Source organism: Anomaloglossus baeobatrachus, chromosome 5 (assembly GCF_048569485.1).
Source record: "Anomaloglossus baeobatrachus isolate aAnoBae1 chromosome 5, aAnoBae1.hap1, whole genome shotgun sequence".
In the NCBI taxonomy this organism is placed as follows: domain Eukaryota; kingdom Metazoa; phylum Chordata; class Amphibia; order Anura; family Aromobatidae; genus Anomaloglossus; species Anomaloglossus baeobatrachus.
The window spans coordinates 4,197,798-4,222,170 of record NC_134357.1 but is presented as its reverse complement, the minus strand read 5'-3'; the positions used below and the strand labels follow the sequence as shown (position 1 = coordinate 4,222,170).

Genomic DNA, 24,373 nt, shown 5'->3' with positions numbered 1-24,373 from the left:
CACTCTCAGTATTGCGGCCAGTAGGGACCGCCACTGCAGGTTGAGGGTCGCCTGGGGCTGATGGTATGTGCAGTTAGTTGGACTAGCCTCCTGAGAGTGAGGCAAGCCCCAGGGCCCGATGTAGGTGCGTAGTACCACAAGGCGCAGAATAACTCCACACAGGCAGAATGTCTTTCAGGGTTTTTACTCACTTCAGGTGGCAGGGTGAGTAACCCGGGCGTAGCTGGGATGAACCAGGCGGGAACCAGGTGTCCTTCAGGCTGACTTGTGAGGGTGACTACTAACTCGCCTTCCTTAGCCCTTGGTGGTTTGGGGTAACCCCGACTTTTAGTCCCTATGGGGGTCACCCAGGGAAGATGCTGCAGCCTCTCTCCCCTTCGTTTGCCGTTTGCTTGTCGCCTGGACCAGGCCACTCCAGCTGCTTGCCTCCTGTGACCTATGGGCCCTAACTGTGGCTACGTGGCTGCGGCTTTTGTGGTGTTGTGGCGTGGGCTTTGAGAGCCCCACACCGGCAGGTTTAGCAAAAGAAAGCTGGATCTATCTCCGCTTCGGGATCTGCCGCCCGTTTGGGCCTGGTACTCTCCAGCAGTCTCCTTACTTCCCACTCCGTGCTCTCTCTTTAGCTGAAGATGGATTTCGGGTAGCACTCCTAGTTGACCGTTCTCCTCCGTCAGTAGCCACTGCGCGGGCGCTGTTAGACAGCAACAGCCCCACAGGTCTGCTCCTCACTGAGCCCTATGGAGTTCTGCTCTAACTGACTCACTGCCCCTCCTCTCCTGTTCTTGCCTACGCCACCTAGCAACCAGACTCTCTTACCACACCCCTTGAGAGGAGATGGAGGCCATGCTCATGCTTCACCCCCTCCTGGGATCCCCAGGGGTCCTCTCATGGGTACATGTGTGAGAGCTGATTACTATGCGCCTGTGTACCACACCCCTGTCAGCCTTCTGGATTACCTGTATTGTACTGTCCCCAGCATGGGTGCAGTACTCAGTGGTGCCTGACCAGGTCAGGGGCGCCACACATGCTGTGATTAGCAGCGTATATCTCACAGTGAGCACCCATAGCAGTGTATATCTCACAGTGAGCACCCATAGCAGTGTATATCAGACGAAGAGCACCCATAGCAGTGTATATCGGATGGCGAGCACCCATAGCAGTGTATATCAGATGGCGAGCACCCATAGCAGTGTATATCGGATGGCGAGCACCCATAGCAGTGTATATCAGATGGCGAGCACCCATAGCAGTGTATATCGGATGGCGAGCACCCATAGCCGTGCATATCGGATGGCGAGCACCCATAGCCGTGCATATCGGATGGCGAGCACCCATAGCCGTGCATATCGGATGGCGAGCACCCATAGCCGTGCATATCGGATGGCGAGCACCCATAGCCGTGCATATCGGATGGCGAGCACCCATAGCCGTGCATATCGGATGGCGAGCACCCATAACAGTGTATATCGGATGGCGAGCATCCATAACAGTGTATATCGGATGAAGAGCACCCATAGCAGTGTATATCGGATGGCGAGCACCCATAGCAGTGTATATCGGATGGCGAGCACCCATAGCAGTGTATATCGGATGGCGAGCACCCATAGCAGTGTATATTGGATGGCGAGCACCCATACATGTCAATGTGTAGCGCCCCTGAGCCACTCAGGGCACTACAAGGAACTGCATCCTCTTGGGGATGCAGGACCTACCCCCTGGGACCTGGAGTATTAGTGCCGATACCACCAAAGCACAACCAAAATCCTAGTTCTCTACTCCACACTGGGCACATAGGGTTAATCTGTAAGGGGATGGTTGCCTAGAGATAGGAACAAGTCCCATGATTAGCCAGCCTGGTGGGAGGGGTCAGAGAGTTCAAGTGCACACAGTGGAGTGTGCGGACGTGTCAGAGCTGGGTCCATGCAACGGTGACTCTGGGGGCACGGGAGAGAGGTCGCCAGGGCGGGTATGGGCAAGTACCGCTGGGACCGGAGCACGCACGGGGCACAGGGCCATAGATCAGGCGCCAGTTTTATATGGCCTGATAAACACTTGCATGGTGAGACACCTTCATGGGCTTCACCGAACCAAATAATCTGGGGGCATCAGCAGTAAACTAGGATCGGGGTTTGGACACTTACCTCCCCACAGGGTCCGCACTGCCCGCCGTACGGAGAAGGAGACTGTACCCCAAAAGGGACAGTCGGGCCCCAAACGTTTCAGGCTACGGGACCCAACCAACAGAAAGTGGTGGGGACAGAGCAACCTGGGTCACTACATTGGCACTGATACTCCAAGGGACCTGAACCAGTCATCCACTGGTCGGAGTGAGTAGAGACTGTTCATTACAACCTTGTGTTGTCTCTGTTATTGCCCTGTCACATCTCCCAGGCACAGCCCTACCTGCGGAGGGCCTAACACCATTACTGCAACCACCACCAGCCCTGGGAGTACCCACATTCAGCAGCGGCGGTTCTATCATGAACATTAACTCCACTTCCCCTGTAAATATTCCCTTTACTAAAATAAGCCCCAGGGCACGGAACCGGGCAACGGCCACCAAAGTCCCATCCACAAACCGCCCGGGACTGAGTACCCCCTTCCCTGGGTGCCACAAATGCGTGCGTCCAAAACATCGAACTACATTCGTATGTCATCCAGTCCGATATACGCCAAGACAGGTAGTGGGCAAGGAGGCTGTGGGAAAAGAAAGGCGCAAATAGGGTCTTACCCGGTATAACAGTGTGAGGTGAATGTAAGAAGGGACACTCACCTGATAAGGTTGTGACAGTCACAAACCCTTTGTCAGCATAAAAGTAACGTGGAAGGCAGCAGTCCCGCGAAACAGAGTAGTTACGGACAGCAGGAGAGAAGCAGGTTAAAGTACCGCGCCAAACCACAGGAGTACAAATGGAATTGATAGATCTCTTTTCTTTATTTTCACAGGTCTACGCGTTTCAAGGACATATCCGTCCTCTTCCTCAGGACAAATGCAGAGAATACTATAGCGAAACAGAGGCTACAGGCTCTAATATATGTGTAAGAAAAGAGCCACGTATGCATTAATTGCGTCATCAGCCTCCCCGTGACTCATAGGCACGTGGAGGAGTGAATAAAGTTCAGAACAAGGAGAGAAAAAAGAAAAAAAAGAAGAGAAAAAAGAAAAAAAGAAGGAGAAGAAAAAAAGAAAAAGAGAAAAAGGGGAAAAAAAAGGGGGAGATGAAAGCAAAGAAAAGGGGGAGATGATCTCTTTCTTTTTCTTTGCTTTCATCTCCCCCTTTTTTTTCCCCTTTTTCTCTTTTTCTTTTTTTCTTCTCCTTCTTTTTTTCTTTTTTCTCTTCTTTTTTTTCTTTTTTCTCTCCTTGTTCTGAACTTTATTCACTCCTCCACGTGCCTATGAGTCACGGGGAGGCTGATGACGCAATTAATGCATACGTGGCTCTTTTCTTACACATATATTAGAGCCTGTAGCCTCTGTTTCGCTATAGTATTCTCTGCATTTGTCCTGAGGAAGAGGACGGATATGTCCTTGAAACGCGTAGACCTGTGAAAATAAAGAAAAGAGATCTATCAATTCCATTTGTACTCCTGTGGTTTGGCGCGGTACTTTAACCTGCTTCTCTCCTGCTGTCCAAGACAGGTAGTGGAGAAGATGAAGAAATTAATCTCGCCATGTTCTCTGCACCAGTGCTTCGATTTTCGCATGGGAGAGACACTCGGCTCGCGCTCGCAGCAGCGTTAGAGCCAAGTGTTCTTTGCATAATGCATCCAATTCTGTCACATGAGAGGATCTGCGCCAGTGTGAGTGACCCCTAATCGTAAACTCCACAAATCTGGCCTTTCTGGAAGACCGGCAAGGAGGAATCTATGAAGTGGAACCAGCGAGCAGAGGAGAAGGGGCTCTGGTCAGAGGAGATCAAAGCAGAGCATTCTGAGCTAAATGAAAAATGCTGACTGCGGCAGAAAACTTACCCTGCACCTCACCCTGAAAACACCATCCCCACCGTCACACATAGTGGAGGCCGCATCCTGCTGTGGTGAGGCTTTTCTTCAGCAGGGGCAGGGAAGCCGGTCAGAGGTGATGGGAAAATGGATGAAGCTAAATACAGGATAATCCTGGAAGAAACCTGTTACTGCAGAAGACCCGAGACTGGGGTGCAAGGTCACCTTCCAGCAGGACAATAACCCTCAACATCCTGCAGAGCCACAATGGAGGGTTCAGATCAGAGCATATTCCTGTGTGTGAGCGGCCGCATCACAGTCCAGACCCAAATCCACCGAGAATCTGTGACAAGACGGGAAAACTGCTGATCACAAACGCCTCCATCCAACCTCACTGAGCGAGAAGAGAAGAAGAAAATGTCACCTCTAGATGTATAGAGCTGGAGAGACCCCAAAAGACAGAGAAAGGTGGTCCTAAAAAAAAAGTACTGAGTCCGGGGGCTGAATACTAATGCAAGACAGAGAAAGATGGTCTAACACAGTACTGACTCTGGGGGCTGAATACTAATGCAAGACACAGAAAGGTTGTCCTAAAAAGTACTGACTCCAGGGGTTGAATACTAATGCAAGACAGAGAAAGATGGTCTTACAAAGTTCTGACTCCAGGGGTTGAATACTAATGCAAGACAGAGAAAGGTAGCCCTACAAAGTACTAACTCCAGGGGCTGAATACAAATGCATGTCACAATGTTCAGATTTATAAAAACATTATTACAACCCGGTATCATTTCTTTACACTTCACAAATTCTTGCACTTAATGTCAGTAAATAACAGAAAATCTCAATAAATTGCATTTAATTTATGGGTATAATGAGAAAAAAAGTGAAGCTCACGGGATATGAATACTTTTTCAAGGCCTTGTATATACACTCTATACACAGCTGTATATACCTTCTTTGTACACCATTGTGGCGCCCCTGAGGCTTTTGTCGCCACAGAGATATTGCACTTCAGCCAGAGGTGTGATGTCCCATCCTGGGTAAGAATGAGGTCATATGCCACTCCACAGACCAAAGCTTGCACACACCAATTGGTAGGCATACACTGGGTCAGGGATAGTGGCAGCCACCCCTATAGATGTACTCATGGGGCCGTAAGTCCCATTCCTGGTCCCAATAGTGTGGGTGGGGCCTAGTCAGGGGGTGTGGGAGGAGTCAGAAAGTGTGAGTAGACAAGGAAACCAGGAAGTTCCAGTTCAGTGTAGTGATGGGCAGTCCGCCTCTTTTTGGTGATCCGGTTCCTATGGCTCCGTTCACCAAAAAGAGCCGGATCTTTCAGCTCGTTCTCGGTTCCTTATTAAATATGTGTTCACCCCAGGTGAACACATATTTAAGATTATAGAAACGCCGCCAAAGCCCCACCCACCCGCGACTAAGCCCCGCCCACTTACAAGCGGCCAATTAGATTGCTGAGTAGGTGGAGTTTAGCCGCGGGTGGGCGGGGTTTTAACGGCAAAAAGAGCCGTTTAGATATTTCAGCGGCTCACACTGGTGATCCGGCTCCTGTCGTTCACAGCAAGGAGCCGGATCTTTATGTTGGATCGTTCGCGACCGACACATCACTAGTTCAGTGAGTCTAGAGTGTGAGAGAGACGGAGTGAGGAGGTGGCGGTCAGGAGAGGACAGCAGATAGAGGAGAAAGGGACAGAAGGAGGTTCCTGGTGGAGATCCTGGGGTCTAGTTAGGCCCAGGTGACACCTAAAGAAAGAAAGAAAGAATCCCAGGGCCACGGAAGGGCATATTGGCTCGTGGCCTGTTCCACTGGAAGATCGGGTGGAGGAATCTGGCTGCATTCGGGGACGGTCCCCAGACAGAGGGAAGAAAGACAATTCCTCAAAAGTAACACTGAAGGCCGAGGGTGGTTGAAAGCGCCCAGGGCCACAACCCACCACAGATCCCCGGTGAAGAGGGCAAGATACAGCTGCGGTTAGCCCCCTTTGTACAGGCCCTGTCTGTGGTGGAGGCCGAGACCAGCTCAGCTACAACGGTCAAGGCTGAGAAGTCAGTCAGGAGAGAGACACAGGAGGGGTGCACCGGTACTGACCTCTGAACTACCCGGGATCGGCGGAGGCACCGGACAGTGGATCCCAGCATACTGCGGGCAACCGGTTTGCTGCAGCAACTGAAACAGTGAGTAAAGACCTTAACTGCAAGCCTGTGTCGTCTGCTTTATCCTGCACTGCGTCCACAAACACCATAGACTTTACCAAGCACCAAAGGTTGCCCCGGGGTCCCCGCTCTACCTGTGGAGAGCAAGAAACACCTCAGCTGCCATAACCTCAGCCCTGGAGGTCCCTTCCAGCAGCTGCGGCTCCATAGCTGCAAATTACCACAGGTGGCGTCACGAATCCTATATGAACTTTAACACTATCATCACCCCAAATACCGCCACATTAACTGACCCCACCAGGGCCACAGAATCGGGCCCCGCCACCGCTGACTACCCAGGACTAGTCCGGCCCAACACCAAGTCACCTAAGGCCCTGGGGTGGGCGAGTCACCATTAACTCTCTCTATTTACCAGTATACACATGACACGCCCAGCCCCAGGGCCTTAGGTGATACTCGGAACCAGGTCGGACTAGTCTGGTGATATCGTGGCGGCGTGGCCCGGTTCCGTGACCCTGGCGGTGACTTTGAATAAAGGGGATGATGATAATATTTACAGTGGAATAAAGTTTGTGACGCCACCTGTGGTTTTGCGGCTATGTGGGCCACCGCTGCGCTGTGTATTCCCCGGGGCAGATGTTGATGGCGCAGCTGAGGTGATATTGCCCCCCACAGGTAGAGCTTGAGGCCCGGGGATCATGAGTGGGCGCAGGAAGGATGTAGACGACACTGGGGGTTTCAGTCAAAGTCTTTACTCACGGTAACGGTTCCTCAGATGTACAGTCTGCCGGCAATCACCCGCGGTATGCTGAGCTCCACCATGATGGGCTCTCGCCAATCCCGGGCAGGTCAGAGGTCAATATCGGTGCACCCCTCAGATGTGCCTTTCCTGGTCGTCTCTATTGCACTGACTCTCGCCCTCCTGTCCCGCGCCTCCGCACACAGGGCCCTGACCCAGAGGCCGCGGACCTTCAAAGGGTTTTCTGCCTGCTTGGCCCCCTGATCCTCTGTGGCCCCCTTCCAGCGGATTCGTGTGCTGATTTTTGGCCCTAGATGCTTGCAACCATCCAGGCCCCCGGTGTTACTAAAGAGTACATTAGTTTTCTTTTAGTTTAGGGACCGGGTCCCCATTTTGCGGCCAGATCCTTCCTCCCGGTGTTCTGTGGAGCAAGCCCACGGGTGCTTCCCGCACTCTCGTGTCTCTAGGATCCCTTCTTCTATGTCACCCGAGGTGAGCAGGACCCCGGGTCCCTACGCTCCGGTCGCCTCCTCACCACACCACTAACTCACACTGTCAACTTTTAAACTTACCTCCGCCCACTCCCCTCAGACCCCTCCCCCACTAAGCTCTGCTCCCAGACTGGCTTTGGGGACGGTGTCAGACACTATACAAGTCCAGCTGCACTAGGCCCTAACCAAGGTTTAGTGGAGTGTAGTGGTGAGTCTGTTTCTGTGCGTGTGTCGTGTGAACCGGTGGATGACCCCCTCCTTACCCGGGAATGGGATACCACACCTCTGGATGAGGTGCAGTACCTCTGTAGCAACGGAAGCCTCAGGGGCGCCACACACATCCTGTACATACAGTATATACTACACAGTAGTCCCCACCCCCTCCCCCGCACTATCACATACAAGTAAATTTTACAGACGCTACACCACAGCTCTCAGCCACTACAAGTCCCAGCATGCCCTGACAGCCTGCAGATTTCCATCTCTCATCACATAGGGCATGTTGGGAGTTGTAGTGCCGCATCTGGTTGGAGGCCACTGCTCTCCTGATTGTTCTAGGTTCTCCCCCAGTAATATCGCCTGTAACGGTCATCATGTTGTATGTGCAGCTGATCACATCTGCTTTGGAGAACTTGGATGCTTCTACAGTACTACAGGTTTACTAACACTATTGAACTCGATTCTCATCCCGATCCCGGAATCTCCGGAGAAAATCAATACACGCTTCGAGCTCCGCACCCGATCAAATGGCCCCGGCTTCCAGGTAAATCCTCTGTGCAGCCGATCATATGGCCCCGGCTTCCAGGTAAATCCTCTGTGCAGCAGATCATATGGCCCCGGCTTCCAGGTGAGTCCTCAGTGCAGCTGATCATATGGCCCCGGCTTCCAGGTGAGTCCTCAGTGCAGCAGATCATATGGCCCCGGCTTCCAGGTGAGTCCTCAGTGCAGCAGATCATATGGCCTCGGCTTCCAGGTGAGTCCTCAGTGCAGCAGATCATATGGCCCCGGCTTCCAGATGAGTCCTCAGTGCAGCTGATCATATGGCCCCGGCTTCCAGGTAAATCCTCTGTGCAGCAGATCATATGGCCCCGGCTTCCAGGTGAGTCCTCAGTGCAGCAGATCATATGGCCCCGGCTTCCAGATGAGTCCTCAGTGCAGCTGATCATATGGCCCCGGCTTCCAGATGAGTCCTCAGTGCAGCCGAACATATGGCCCCGGCTTCCAGATGAGTCCTCAGTGCAGCAGATCATATGGCCCCGGCTTCCAGGTGAGTCCTCAGTGCAGCTGATCATATGGCCCCGGCTTCCAGATGAGTCCTCAGTGCAGCTGATCATATGGCCCCAGCTTCCAGATGAGTCCTCAGTGCAGCCGAACATATGGCCCCGGCTTCCAGATGAGTCCTCAGTGCAGCTGATCATATGGCCCCGGCTTCCAGGTGAGTCCTCAGTGCAGCCGAACATATGGCCCCGGCTTCCAGATGAGTCCTCAGTGCAGCCGATCATATGGCCCCGGCTTCCAGATGAGTCCTCAGTGGAGCCAATCATATGGCCCTGGCTTCCAGGTGAGTCCTCAGTGCAGCTGATCATATGGCCCCAGCTTCCAGGGGAGTCCTCAGTGCAGCTGATCATATGGCCCAGCTTCCAGATGAGTCCTCAGTGCAGCCGATCATATGGCCCAGCTTCCAGGTGAGTCCTCAGTGCAGCTGATCATATGGCCCCGACTTCCAGGTGAGTCCTCAGTGCAGCCGAACATATGGCCCCAGCTTCCAGATGAGTCCTCAGTGCAGCCGATCATATGGCCCAGCTTCCAGGTAAATCCTCAGTGCAGCCGATCATATGGCCCCGGCTTCCAGATGAGTCCTCAGTGCAGCCGATCATATGGCCCCGGCTTCCAGATGAGTCCTCAGTGCAGCCGAACATATGGCCCCAGCTTCCAGATGAGTCCTCAGTGCAGCCGATCATATGGCCCCGGCTTCCAGATGAGTCCTCAGTGCAGCCGATCATATGGCCCTGGCTTCCAGGTGAGTCCTCAGTGCAGCTGATCATATGGCCCAGCTTCCAGGTGAGTCCTCAGTGCAGCCGATCATATGGCCCCAGCATCCAGATGAGTCCTCAGTGCAGCCGATCATATGGCCCTGGCTTCCAGGTGAGTCCTCAGTGCAGCTGATCATATGGCCCAGCTTCCAGGTGAGTCCTCAGTGCAGCCGATCATATGGCCCCGGCTTCCAGATGAGTCCTCAGTGCAGCCGATCATATGGCCCTGGCTTCCAGGTGAGTCCTCAGTGCAGCTGATCATATGGCCCCAGCTTCCAGATGAGTCCTCAGTGCAGCCGATCATATGGCCCCAGCTTCCAGATGAGTCCTCAGTGCAGCCGATCATATGGCCCTGGCTTCCAGGTGAGTCCTCAGTGCAGCTGATCATATGGCCCAGCTTCCAGGTGAGTCCTCAGTGCAGCTGATCATATGGCCCTGGCTTCCAGGTGAGTCCTCAGTGCAGCCAATCATATGGCCCCGGCTTCCAGGTGAGTCCTCAGTGCAGCCGATCATATGGCCCCGGCTTCCAGGTGAGTCCTCAGTGCAGCTGATCATATGGCCCCAGCTTCCAGGTAAATCCTCTGTGCAGCCGATCATATGGCTCCAGCTTCCAGGTAAATCCTCTGTGCAGCCGATCATATGGCCCCAGCTTCCAGGTAAATCCTCAGTGCAGCTGATCATATGGCCCCAGCTTCCAGGTGAGTCCTCAGTGCAGCCGATCATATGGCTCCAGCTTCCAGGTAAATCCTCTGTGCAGCTGATCATATGGCCCCGGCTTCCAGGTGAGTCCTCAGTGCAGCCGATCATATGGCTCCAGCTTCCAGGTAAATCCTCTGTGCAGCCGATCATATGGCCCCGGCTTCCAGGTGAGTCCTCAGTGCAGCTGATCATATGGCCCCAGCTTCCAGGTAAATCTTCTGTGCAGCCAATCATATGGCTCCAGCTTCCAGGTGAGTCCTCAGTGCAGCTGATCATATGGCCCCGGCTTCCAGGTGAGTCCTCAGTGCAGCTGATCATATGGCCCCAGCTTCCAGGTGAGTCCTCAGTGCAGCTGATCATATGGCCCCGGCTTCCAGGTGAGTCCTCAGTGCAGCTGAACATATGGCCCCAGCTTCCAGGTGAGTCCTCAGTGCAGCTGATCATATGGCCCCGGCTTCCAGATGAGTCCTCAGTGCAGCCGATCATATGGCCCCGGCTTCCAGGTAAATCCTCTGTGCAGCCGATCATATGGCCCTGGCTTCCAGGTGAGTCCTCAGTGCAGCCGATCATATGGCCCCGGCTTCCAGGTGAGTCCTCAATGCAGCCGATCATATGGCCCCGGCTTCCAGGTAAATCCTCTGTGCAGCCGATCATATGGCCCCGGCTTCCAGGTGAGTCCTCAGTGCAGCTGATCATATGGCCCCGGCTTCCAGGTGAGTCCTCAGTGCAGCCGATCATATGGCCCTGGCTTCCAGGTGAGTCCTCAGTGCAGCCGATCATATAGCCCCAGCTTCCAGATGAGTCCTCAGTGCAGCTGATCATATGGCCCCGGCTTCCAGGTGAGTCCTCAGTGCAGCTGAACATATGGCCCTGGCTTCCAGATGAGTCCTCAGTGCAGCTGATCATATGGCCCCGGCTTCCAGGTGAGTCCTCAGTGCAGCCAATCATATGGCCCCGGCTTCCAGATGAGTCCTCAGTGCAGCTGAACATATGGCCCCAGCTTCCAGATGAGTCCTCAGTGCAGCTGATCATATGGCCCAGCTTCCAGATGAGTCCTCAGTGCAGCTGAACATATGGCCCCAGCTTCCAGATGAGTCCTCAGTGTAGCAGATCATATGGCCCAGCTTCCAGATGAGTCCTCAGTGCAGCCGATCATATGGCCCAGCTTCCAGATGAGTCCTCAGTGTAGCAGATCATATGGCCCAGCTTCCAGATGAGTCCTCAGTGCAGCCGATCATATGGCCCCGGCTTCCAGATGAGTCCTCAGTGTAGCAGATCATATGGCCCAGCTTCCAGATGAGTCCTCTGTGCAGCAGATCATATGGCCCCAGCTTCCAGATGAGTCCTCAGTGTAGCAGAACATATGGCCCAGCTTCCAGATGAGTCCTCAGTGCAGCCGATCATATGGCCCCGGCTTCCAGATGAGTCCTCAGTGTAGCAGATCATATGGCCCAGCTTCCAGATGAGTCCTCAGTGCAGCCGATCATATGGCCCCGGCTTCCAGATGAGTCCTCAGTGTAGCAGATCATATGGCCCCAGCTTCCAGATGAGTCCTCAGTGCAGCTGAACATATGGCCCCAGCTTCCAGATGAGTCCTCAGTGTAGCAGATCATATGGCCCAGCTTCCAGGTGAGTCCTCAGTGCAGCCGATCATATGGCCCCGGCTTCCAGGTGAGTCCTCAGTGTAACCGATCATATGGCCCTGGCTTCCAGGTGAGTCCTCAGTGCAGCTGATCATATGGCCCCAGCTTCCAGGTGAGTCCTCAGTGCAGCCGATCATATGGCCCCAGCTTCCAGGTGAGTCCTCAGTGCAGCTGATCATATGGCCCCGGCTTCCAGGTGAGTCCTCAGTGCAGCCGATCATATGGCCCCGGCTTCCAGGTGAGTCCTCAGTGCAGCTGATCATATGGCCCCGGCTTCCAGATGAGTCCTCAGTGCAGCCGATCATATGGCCCAGCTTCCAGGTGAGTCCTCAGTGCAGCTGATCATATGGCCCCAGCTTCCAGATGAGTCCTCAGTGCAGCTGATCATATGGCCCCAGCTTCCAGATGAGTCCTCAGTGCAGCTGATCATATGGCCCCAGCTTCCAGGTGAGTCCTCAGTGCAGCTGATCATATGGCCCCGGCTTCCAGGTGAGTCCTCAGTGCAGCCGATCATATGGCCCAGCTTCCAGGTGAGTCCTCAGTGTAACCGATCATATGGCCCCAGCTTCCAGGTGAGTCCTCAGTGCAGCAGATCATATGGCCCCGGCTTCCAGGTGAGTCCTCAGTGCAGCAGATCATATGGCCCCGGCTTCCAGATGAGTCCTCAGTGCAGCTGATCATATGGCCCCGGCTTCCAGGTGAGTCCTCAGTGCAGCCGATCATATGGCCCCGGCTTCCAGGTGAGTCCTCAGTGCAGCCGATCATATGGCCCCGGCTTCCAGGTGAGTCCTCAGTGCAGCTGATCATATGGCCCCGGCTTCCAGGTGAGTCCTCAGTGCAGCTGATCATATGGCCCCGGCTTCCAGGTGAGTCCTCAGTGCAGCCGATCATATGGCCCCGGCTTCCAGGTGAGTCCTCAGTGCAGCTGATCATATGGCCCCGGCTTCCAGATGAGTCCTCAGTGCAGCTGATCATATGGCCCCAGCTTCCAGGTGAGTCCTCAGTGCAGCTGATCATATGGCCCCAGCTTCCAGGTGAGTCCTCAGTGCAGCTGATCATATGGCCCCGGCTTCCAGGTGAGTCCTCAGTGCAGCCGATCATATGGCCCCGGCTTCCAGGTGAGTCCTCAGTGCAGCCGATCATATGGCCCCGGCTTCCAGGTGAGTCCTCAGTGCAGCTGATCATATGGCCCCGGCTTCCAGATGAGTCCTCAGTGCAGCTGATCATATGGCCCCGGCTTCCAGGTGAGTCCTCAGTGCAGCTGATCATATGGCCCCGGCTTCCAGATGAGTCCTCAGTGCAGCTGATCATATGGCCCCGGCTTCCAGATGAGTCCTCAGTGCAGCCGATCATATGGCCCCAGCTCCCAGGTGAATCTGTGTCGCCCATGGATAGGGTGTACTCAGAGCCGGGCCAATGGGGTCGTTTCTAGAGGTATCACGGTGGCGTGACCCGGTCTGTGATCCCAGGCTCTACAACAAAAGGGGAATATGTAAAGGGGGATTGTCTGTGACGCCACCCATGGGTTGCGGTGATGAGATGGTGGCACCGCCGCTGCCTCTGGGGACTGTGCCCGGGACTGATGGTGTGGGGCAGCAAGGTGGGATCCCCTCCACGGGTAGGGAAGTTGTAGTCCCGGGGCCCAATTGGGAGTTGTGGTGGTGGCAGGGATTGCAGAGAGCAGGAAACTCACAGTTCGGTTGTCTTGGTGTTGGATGAAGCTAGGCTGATGTGTGTGGTCTGAAAACACAGAGTCCTTTGTAAACCAACTTGCCAAATGGCCGGTCACCGTTGGCGGGTGTCTTCGGGTCCCACACCCAGATGTACAGCCAGGGGCACTTCCTTCCACACTCTCTGTCTGTCTCTGTCTTGTCTGGACTAGTCCGTTTGAACGGCCTCCGGATTGGGTCTTTCTCCCGGCACCGGCGGGCTACAACCCTGTCCCGGTCGCCTCAGGTTCCCCGCTGCCGGATCTCCATCGCCTGTGGCCCTCACAGCCACCTAGTCCGGTAGTCCAGGGCTCCAACCCGGCTACCACTTTCTCTGGGGAGCTGCAAGCCTCCCCTATCAGCTTTCCACTGAATACAGCACAACTGAACTAAATTCTGCTCTGTCACTTCCTTAACTCCCCTCGTCCCCTCCCTTTTCCTTGGGTGGGCGTGAGTAGGGCCTGATTGGCTGCTGTACATCTGTGTGGGGATTGTGTAGCTGCCAAGGAGGATTAACTCTTTCTGTGACTACCTGGTTTTACCAGGGCGTCACAAATCCTCAGTGCAGCCGATCATATGGCCCCAGCTTCCAGGTGAGTCCTCAGTGCAGCCGATCATATGGCCCCGGCTTCCAGGTGAGTCCTCAGTGCAGCTGATCATATGGCTCCAGCTTCCAGGTGAGTCCTCAGTGCAGCCAATCATATGGCCCCGGCTTCCAGGTAAATCCTCTGTGCAGCCAATCATATGGCTCCAGCTTCCAGGTGAGTCCTCAGTGCAGCTGATCATATGGCCCTAGCTTCCAGGTAAATCCTCTGTGCAGCCAATCATATGGCTCCAGCTTCCAGGTGAGTCCTCTCTGCAGCCGATCATATGGCCCCGGCTTCCAGGTGAGTCCTCAGTGTAACCGATCATATGGCCCCGGCTTCCAGGTGAGTCCTCAGTGTAGCTGATCATATGGCCCCGGCTTTCAGGTGAGTCCTCAGTGCAGCCGATCATATGGCCCCAGCTTCCAGGTGAGTCCTCAGTGCAGCCGATCATATGGCCCCAGCTTCCAGGTGAGTCCTCAGTGCAGCTGATCATATGGCCCCAGCTTCCAGGTGAGTCCTCTGTGCAGCCGATCATATGGCCCCGGCTTCCAGGTGAGTCCTCAGTGTAACCGATCATATGGCCCCAGCTTCCAGGTGAGTCCTCAGTGTAACCGATCATATGGCCCCAGCTTCCAGGTGAGTCCTCAGTGGAGCTGATCATATGGCCCCGGCTTCCAGGTGAGTCCTCAGTGTAGCTGATCATATGGCCTCGGCTTCCAGGTAAATCCTCTGTGCAGCCAATCATATGGCCCCGGCTTCCAGGTAAATCTTCTGTGCAGCCAATCATATGGCTCCAGCTTCCAGGTGAGTCCTCAGTGCAGCTGATCATATGGCCCCGGCTTCTAGGTGAGTCCTCAGTGCAGCCAATCATATGGCCCCGGCTTCCAGGTAAATCCTCTGTGCAGCCAATCATATGGCTCCAGCTTCCAGGTGAGTCTTCTCTGCAGCCGATTATATGGCCCCAGCTTTATGTGAGTCCTCAGTGCAGCCGATCATATGGCCCCAGCTTCCAGGTGAGTCCTCAGTGTAGCTGATCATATGGCCCCGGCTTTCAGGTGAGTCCTCAGTGTAGCTGATCATATGGCCCCAGCTTCCAGGTGAGTCCTCAGTGTAGCTGATCATATGGCCCCAGCTTCCAGGTGAGTCCTCAGTGCAGCCGATCATATGGCCCCAGCTTCCAGGTGAGTCCTCAGTGCAGCCGATCATATGGCCCCGGCTTCCAGGTGAGTCTTCTCTGCAGCCGATCATATGGCCCCAGCTTTATGTGAGTCCTCAGTGCAGCCGATCATATGGCCCCAGCTTCCAGGTGAGTCCTCAGTGTAGCTGATCATATGGCCCCAGCTTCCAGGTGAGTCCTCAGTGTAGCTGATCATATGGCCCCAGCTTCCAGGTGAGTCCTCAGTGCAGCCGATCATATGGCCCCGGTTTCCAGGTAAATCTTCTGTGCAGCCAATCATATGGCCCCAGCTTCCAGGTGAGTCCTCAGTGCAGCCGATCATATGGCCCCGGCTTCCAGGTGAGTCCTCAGTGTAGCTGATCATATGGCCCCAGCTTCCAGGTGAGTCCTCAGTGCAGCCGATCATATGGCCCCAGCTTCCAGGTGAGTCCTCAGTGTAGCCGATCATATGGCCCCAGCTTCCAGGTGAGTCCTCAGTGCAGCCGATCATATGGCCCCAGCTTCCAGGTGAGTCCTCAGTGCAGCCGATCATATGGCCCCAGCTTCCAGGTGAGTCCTCAGTGCAGCCGATCATATGGCCCCAGCTTCCAGGTGAGTCCTCAGTGCAGCCGATCATATGGCCCCGGCTTCCAGGTGAGTCCTCAGTGTAGCTGATCATATGGCCCCAGCTTCCAGGTGAGTCCTCAGTGCAGCCGATCATATGGCCCCAGCTTCCAGGTGAGTCCTCTGTGCAGCCGATCATATGGCCCCGGCTTCCAGGTAAATCTTCTGTGCAGCCAATCATATGGCCCCAGCTTCCAGGTAAATCTTCTGTGCAGCCAATCATATGGCCCCGGCTTCCAGGTAAATCTTCTGTGCAGCCAATCATATGGCTCCAGCTTCCAGGTGAGTCCTCAGTGCAGCCGATCATATGGCCCCGGCTTCCAGGTGAGTCCTCAGTGTAGCTGATCATATGGCCCCGGCTTCCAGGTGAGTCCTCAGTGCAGCTGAACATATGGCCCCAGCTTCCAGGTGAGTCCTCAGTGCAGCCGATCATATGGCCCCAGCTTCCAGGTGAGTCTTCAGTGCAGCCGATCATATGGCCCCAGCTTCCAGGTGAGTCCTCAGTGCAGCCGATCATATGGCCCTGGCTTCCAGGTGAGTCCTCAGTGCAGCCAATCATATGGCCCCGGCTTCCAGGTGAGTCCTCAGTGCAGCCGATCATATGGCCCCGGCTTCCAGGTGAGTCCTCAGTGCAGCTGAACATATGGCCCCAGCTTCCAGGTGAGTCCTCAGTGCAGCCGATCATATGGCCCCAGCTTCCAGGTGAGTCTTCAGTGCAGCCGATCATATGGCCCCAGCTTCCAGGTGAGTCCTCAGTGCAGCCGATCATATGGCCCCGGCTTCCAGGTGAGTCCTCAGTGCAGCCAATCATATGGCCCCGGCTTCCAGGTGAGTCCTCAGTGCAGCCAATGATATGGCCCCGGCTTCCAGGTGAGTCCTCAGTGTAGCCGAGGTAACATACAATGTGATGCTGGTGCCCTTGCTCCGTATGTGCGGGGTCTCTCTGCGGTGTCTGTGACCTCCCATGAGATCATTCAGGATCACAAAAAGGTCAAAGTAGGAAATATTTCTGCTTTTCACCATTGTCCAGAAATTTCATCTATAGAAAGTTGTAGAAAATCCCATTGGTGATCCCAGAGATGATCCTACAGGTGATCCAGAGATTATCCCACAAGTAATCCCAGAGATTATCCCACAGGTGCGCCAAGAGATGAAATCCCACAGGAGATTCCATAGATGATCAGACAGGAGATTCCATAATGATCCCACAGGCGATCCCAGAGATGATTTCACCGGTGAACCCAGAAATTATCCCACAGATAAACTCAGAAATGATCCCACAGGTGAACCCAGAGAAGATCTCCCAAGAGATTCTACAAATGATCCCACAGGTGATCCCAGAAATGATCCCACTGGAGATCCCAGACCAGACAGTCATCATCATCATCAGCAGACCTGCATAGATTGTGACAGATGCATTGTGTCCAGCAGTAATCATGAAATCTGTCTTCTTCTCAGGTAATAAAAGCCACAGATGTCTCCTCGGTCCGGGATTCCAGCTTTGATCCAGAGAAGGCGATAAAGTTCCTGATCCACGGATTCAACCCCGGAACAGGGATTACGTGGCCGTCTGAGGTGTCTCAGGTGGATATTACAGATGTTCTCACCTGTCACAGCAGATGACAGATATAAGTGTCGCGGGCGGAGGAGGGGACGCCGCGCTCTCCCACTGCTCGGGTCCGGCCGCTGCTGCTGCGGCTGCTGCTGCTCGGTGGTGGCTCGAGCGGTGGACCGGATCCCGGGGACTCGAGCGGCGTTCCTCACCCGTGAGTGAAAAGGGTGGGGATTGATTGTGGGGATTTGATATTGTCCGTGACGCCACCCACGGTTGTGGTGATATTGGTGACACCACCACTGCTCTGGATGGGGATCCCGGGAGCGGTGACAGGGAGCAGCCTGGATGTTAGTTCTCCCCTCCGTGGGTAGGGGGTTGGTTGTCCCGGGGCCCGGTGATGGGGTAGGGATGGATTGCAGGCGGGCTACGGGGCCTGGCGAGGTGCAGGGTCGCGGGGGCAGCGCTGTGCCGCACGGCACGGTGGTACTCACCCAGCCAATGATGAAGACACAGTTCTCGGTAAAACACACGGCTGGATGGACGGGTCCCACAGACGGCTGCGGTTGTTCTCCTCCCGGCAGGTTGATGGTGACTGCCTTTCCCTGCACCTGTGTAAAGTGTGTACGGTTCCAATGGGTTCCCACCGGTAACCCGCACCCCCAGCTTGGATGGATGCTGAGGGAGCCCCTTTTGCCCGCAGGCTCTCTCCCTGGGAACTTTAGCCTTGGCGGTGACTGTGTTTCCCTCTAACGGTTGGACGGTTGCCTTCTGTCGGGACTTGACTGTTTGGAAACCCCGGAGGTTCCCTTCGCTAACGGATTTGGCAAGTTCACGGCGACTCCTAGCCTTGCTGGGGTCCGTAAGCCCCTGCCGGATGGTGCTGGCTTCTCTTTGCGTACCGGTCCGGTACCGCCGGGCCACCGCCCGTCCACGGTCCTTACGGCTAGCTCCAATAGGCCACTCCTGCAGACGGTCACCACCGTCTGCCAACCTTGCTGATCCGTCCGGGCCACACACCCGGACCAACTTCAGTCTGCTCCTTTACCACTTTCCTTCCTTCCACTTTCCACTCTCAAGCTGAACTGCCTGCTTTTCCTGCCTCCAGGACTGTGAACTCCTCGGTGGGCGGGACCAACCGCCTGGCTCCACCCCCTGGTGTGAACATCAGCCCCTGGAGGAAGGCAATAAGGGTTTTTGTCTGACTTCGGTGTGCCTGCTGGGAGTGTGGGGTGTGTTGGTGTAGTTACCTGTGGCCCCTGGCTTGTCCAGGGCGCCACATAAGGAGTGAGGGCTACTGGCTAGAAGCTGCTCACAATCAGCTCTGGGGGTGTTTGTGTCTGGGGGGCAATCCCACACTGTATGTGTACCGCCCCGCGGGCTCGGCTGCGACCGCCGAGCCACTCGGATCCGTGCTCGTACTGCGGGTGGTGGCTCGAGCCTCTCACGAACCCGGGGGTCACGTTGCTCTGCAAGGGAGTTGGCGCTACACGCGGGGATTTGGGTGTTTGATTTGAAGTGATAGTTCGTGACGCCACCCATGTGTTGTGGTGATTGTAGACACCACCGCTTCGGTGAAGGTATGGGGACTCCCGGGAGCGGTGTAGTAGCACAGCTAGGTCCCGGGGTCCGGCGGGCCAGGGCCGGGGTGCAGGGTGAAGTGTTGCGGTGCAGTGCGGTGCGGTGCCTGATGGCACTGGTGTACTCACTCTGACACAAGACACTGGAGTCACTGGTAAACCAAACGGAGTGATGAACGGGGCCCGCAGCCAGCTGCAGCTTTTCCCAAATTAGGTTGGTGGTGTCCGCCTTTCTCCTGCACCTCTGTGTGTGAATCTTGACTCCTGTGCCTAGACACCGGTAGTCCGCTCCCCGACTTGTATCTGTCGTAGGAGCCCGTTTGCCCGCAAACGCTGGCCCTTTGGATCTCTTGCCCTTGGCGGTGGCACTTATCCGGAATGGTTGGGCTGTTGCCCTCAATCGGGACTTAGGTGGGAATGAACCCCTGAGGTCCAGACCGCAATCAGTTAATTTGACTATGGTGGTGGCTTCTAGCCTAGTTCGGGGTCTGAGTACCCTTCCTGGTACTCCGGTATCCAGTTGGCTCCCCAGTTCGGTTCCGGCGGGCCACTACCCTGTCCCGGTCCCTAACGGTTCCACCGGTCGTTTTCCCGGTCTCCTGCAGGCATCCACTACCGTCTACCTGACTCGCTCACCCCAGGGCTATGGGACACCCGGTGCCGGACCAGACTAGTCCGGGGGTCGTCAGTGGTGGCGGAGCCCGGCTCCGTGGCCCTGGTGGAGTCAATTAATATGGCTGGAGGTGATTAAAGTTTATGGTTGTCGTGACGCCACCTGTGGTATGAGGCTATACAGCCGCCGCTGCTGTGTGAGGCCTCCGGGGTGATGATATGGCAGCAATGGTGATACTGCTCCCCACAGGTGGAGCGGGGCCCCGGGGCACAGTTGGTGCTCGTGAGAGTCTATGGTGTAATGGAAGGCTAAGCAGATAAAATAACAGAGACCACTCCAAGGGTGCAGTTTCAAATCTTTACTCACACATCCTGGTAGGAGCTCACTGGTGCCCTCAGACGACTGGAACCCACTGTCAGGGACCTCCGCCGTTTCTGGGTGATTCCTGGAATGAAAGCCGGTACCCTTCTCTCTAAGGTGTCTCTGCCTTCCGCTGTCTTTCTAAGCCTAGCTCTTTTAGGATGAACCTGCTCGGCCTCCACTACAGCCTCCAGGCTGGGGGGTCACCTGTCAGATGATTCTCCCTTTTCTGGAGGTTCTGCGGTGGGCTGTGGCCCGGGGAGTTTACAACTTTACCTGGGCCTCGGTTTTTACTGTTTGGAGATGATTTTGCACTCCTCCGGTTTCTAGGGACCGTCCCCTGTTGCAGCTTGATCCCTCCACCGATGTTCCTGTGGAGCAGGCCACCGCAGCTCTACAGCTACCCGTGGCCCTGGGACCCCTTCTGTTCTCTGCTTGGTGTCACCTGGACCCTCTGAGTCCCAGGGTCTTCACCAGGAAGCGTCACTTTCTTCTTTTCAGCTCCTGACTGACTAGAGCTGTCTTTCCTTCTCTCCTCCTTGCCTGCCTCCGGCAGGCCTCCTCCTCCTTCCCCACTCTCTCTCCGACTACTCAAACTTGACCTTCCTTTCCGTGTCTGCTCTCATGTGGCTCCTCCCACCTCCCCAGTTGCTAAGCTGTACCCTATAGGAGCAGGGATGGGTCTTACGGCCCCTCCCAGCATGCAGCATGGGAGGGTTACTGCCACTGTCCCTGGTCCCAGTATGTACCTAACAATGGGTGTTGTGTAGATTTACCAGGGGACCGGCGTTCACTCCTTTCCTCACCCAGAATGGGGCATCACACCGCTGGATGGGGTGCAATGTCCTGTGGCGACGGAAGCCTCAGGGGCGCCACACTACCTCCTTGCCAATGGTGACTGGGCTCCGACCCAGCCACCGGAGTAGTCTTTGGCAGGCCTGAGCGCAGGTCTGCCTGAGAACTCAACCTCCCTCCTTCACTGTCAAAACTACTCTGCCCTAACTTGAACTTGACTACTTAGGTTCCCGCCTCCAGGCCTGTGAACTCCTCGCTGGTTGGAGCCAACCGCCTGGTTCCACCCCCCTGGTGTGGACATCAAACCTGGAGGGTGGTGACAAGGCTTTTAAGTTTGACTGATGTTACCTAACTGGGAGAGGGGTGTGGTGTTGTGTGTGACTACCTGGGACGATCTGACTAGTCCAGGGCATCACATTTGCTCATAGCCCAGGGGGCCTGTTCAGTGTGCAGGATAGCCGTTACACAGGATCGGATCCAGTAGCCTGACAGCGGCGGCAGTGGCCGCGCCCGGCACCTGGATCACCAATGCAGTGGATAGGCACAGTCTCTGGGTGTTGGGGGGTGAACGCTGTCTTTACGGTCCCCTCTAGGTGTGGTGTTGTGTGGTGTTCCCCATGATGTTGGTGGAGGGAGACAGGAGAGTCAGGAGACAACTTAACAGTGAACCAGATGAATTTTACCTGGTTAGGAGCCACAAGGGTCCTCAGCCATGATGGAAAGAACATGCTCCGGTGACACAGACCACAGACAGGCAGATGGCAATGGATTTAGGATAAACGACTACAGTGAGGCGTGATGATGACAATATGTGCGGACAGAGCCCATCCTGCTGACCAAGCGGACACAATAGAGGCTGACATTACACCAAGGCTAATACTACGAATGTCAGTGCCTACTGGCAACATTTTGGGCCCCCTAGAGACTCCACTTAGGCTCCACTCCAGCTCCATCTCCATCCCTCAAACCTTCCACAGACTCACCGTTACTCTTGGTAAAGTGTATATATACATATATATATATATATATATATATATTTATGCACACACTGCACCTCTGTATAATATCTCTCCCACACACACACACACTGCCCCTCTGTATATCCCCCCCACACACTACCCCTCTGTATAATATCCCTTCCCGCACACTGCCCCTCTGTATAATATCTCCCGCACACACTACCCCTCTGTATAATATCCCCTCCCACACACTGCTCCTCTGTATACTACCACTCTACACACACTGCCCCTCTGTATAATATCCCCTCCCGCACACTGCTCCTCTGTATACTACCACTCTACATACATTACCCCTCTGTATAATATCCCCTCCTGCACACTGCCCCTCTGTATAATATCTCCCGCACACACTACTCCTCTGTATAATATCCCCTCCCGCACACTGCTCCTCTGTATAATATCTCCCGCACACACTACCCCTCTGTATAATATCCCCTCCCGCACACTGCTCCTCTGTATACTACCACTCTACACACACTACCCCTCTGTATAATATCCCCTCCTGCACACTGCCCCTCTGTATAATATCTCCCGCACACACTACTCCTCTGTATAATATCCCCTCCCGCACACTGCTCCTCTGTATACTACCACTCTACACACACTGCCCCTCTGTATAATATCCCACACACCCACTGATCCTTGCAACACTTTATTAAGAAAGAAGTAGTGGGCACCACAGTGTAAGGGAGGGGTGCTAACAAAATCTATGCAAAAAATTAATTGCAGCATGAGAGGAAAACCGTTGCATGGTAAACATGTGCACACCCAGCTATTTATATATAAACATGGCTTTTATTGATACAAAACATATAAGGCTGAAAAAAACAAAGGTTAAAAACATGATTGACAAGAGAAAAAGTATGGATGAAATAAGAGGATGGACATAATAATCCTGTACTTATCCCCAAGGAAGTATCAGTGCACCGATAATAGAATGCTCATGTACATCCAGGGCGGGCTCCAGGTTTTTTTGGGCCCCGGGCGAAAGAGTCTTAGTCGGCCCCATACACACATAGAAACGCACATATACATATTTAAAGATAAATTCATAAGAATATATCTAAATAGACAAATCTATACACAGTCATATACACTGACATACATAGATACACATCATACATGCACACAGACACATTAGAGGTATTAATAAGGGGAAGCCGGCAGCAGCCGCAGTCACCTCCTCCGCTTGTCTGCCATCCATCTCCTCCTGGGCATGTGGCTGTGCCGCGCTTATTGGTGGCCATGGCTAACAGAAATGGCCACACTCAGTGTACACAGACACTGCTTTATAAATCACAGGAGAGACTGGAGACATACAGCAATGGGGGCACATACAGCTCCAGAGAGGGGCCTACAGCTCTGAAGTGGCATACTGCACTGGGGTAGGGGGACATACAGCTCTTGGGGTGTACAGCACTGGGGTGGGGGAGATACAGCTCTGGGGGGTATACAACTGTGGGGTGGTATACCGCACTGGGGTGGGGGAACATACAGCTCTGGGGGTATAGCGCACTGGAGTGCGGAGGCAGACACTTCTGGGGGGTATACAGTACTGGGGTCGGTGGACAGACAGTTCTGGGGCTATACAGCACTAGGGTTGGGGGGACAGACAGTTTTGGGGTATACAACACTAGGGTGGGGGGACAAAATTCTGGGGTTATACAGCACTGGGGTGGGGGGGACTGACAGTACTGGGGGTTTACAGCACAAGGGTGGGGGTATACAGCTCTGGGGTGGTAGGGACAAACAGTTCTGGGGTATACAGCTCTGGGGTGGTAGGGACAAACAGTTCTGGGGGTATACAGCTCTGGGGTGGTAGGGACAAACAGTTCTGGGGGTATACAGCTCTGGGTTGGTGGGGACAAACAGTTCTGGGGCTATACAGCTCTGGGGTGGTGGGGACAAACAGTTCTGGGGGTATATATACAGCCCTGGGGTGGTTGGGACAAACAGTTCTGGGGGTATACAGCTTTGGGGTGGTGGGGACAAACAGCTGTGGGGGTATACAGCTCTAGGGTGTGTGGGATAGATATTTCTGGGGGTATACATCTCTGGGGTGGTGGGGACAAACAGTTCTGGGGGTATACAGCTCTGGGGTGGTGGGGACAAACAGTTCTGTGGGTATGCAGCTCTGGGGTGGAGGGGACAAACAGTTCTGTGGGTATACAGCTCTGGGGTGCGTGGGGACAAACAGCTCTGGGGCTATACAGCTCTGGGGTGCATGGGGCAGATAGTACTGGGGATATACAGCTCTGTGGTGCGTGGGACAGATAGTACTGGGGGTATACAGCTCTGGGGTGCGTGGGACAGATAGTACTGGGGGTATACAGCTCTGGGGTGCGTGGGACAGATAGTACTGGGGGTATACAGCTCTGGGGTGTGTGGGGTAGATAGTACTGGGGGTATACAGCTCTGGGGTGCTTGGGGCAGATAGTACTGGGGGTATACAGCTCTGGGGTGCTTGGGGCAGATAGTACTGGGGGTATACAGCACTGAGGTGGGGAGGATGACATACAGCTCGGCGGTATATTGATGCTTCAGCTCCTCTGTGGGTTGAGCCTAGAATGTATGGGCTCCTTCCATGTTAGTGGGCGTGACCAGCTTCATTACAAATTAAGTCATACCTTAAGGAGCTGTACATTGTAGCATCTACCTTCAT

The 24,373-nt window shown here is 54.6% G+C and overlaps 1 protein-coding gene across 1 annotated transcript in view; it reads left to right on the top strand.

The window, feature by feature from the left end:
* The window catches only part of LOC142313190 (inactive pancreatic lipase-related protein 1-like), a 143,509-nt gene that overhangs the window by 63,155 nt on the left and 55,981 nt on the right, over window positions 1–24,373 (top strand). The window contains exons 4-5 of the mRNA XM_075352174.1: window positions 7,950–8,104; window positions 17,251–17,376. Coding sequence (XP_075208289.1) covers window positions 7,950–8,104; window positions 17,251–17,376 — 281 coding nt within the window. The remainder of the gene's footprint in view (window positions 1–7,949; window positions 8,105–17,250; window positions 17,377–24,373) is intronic.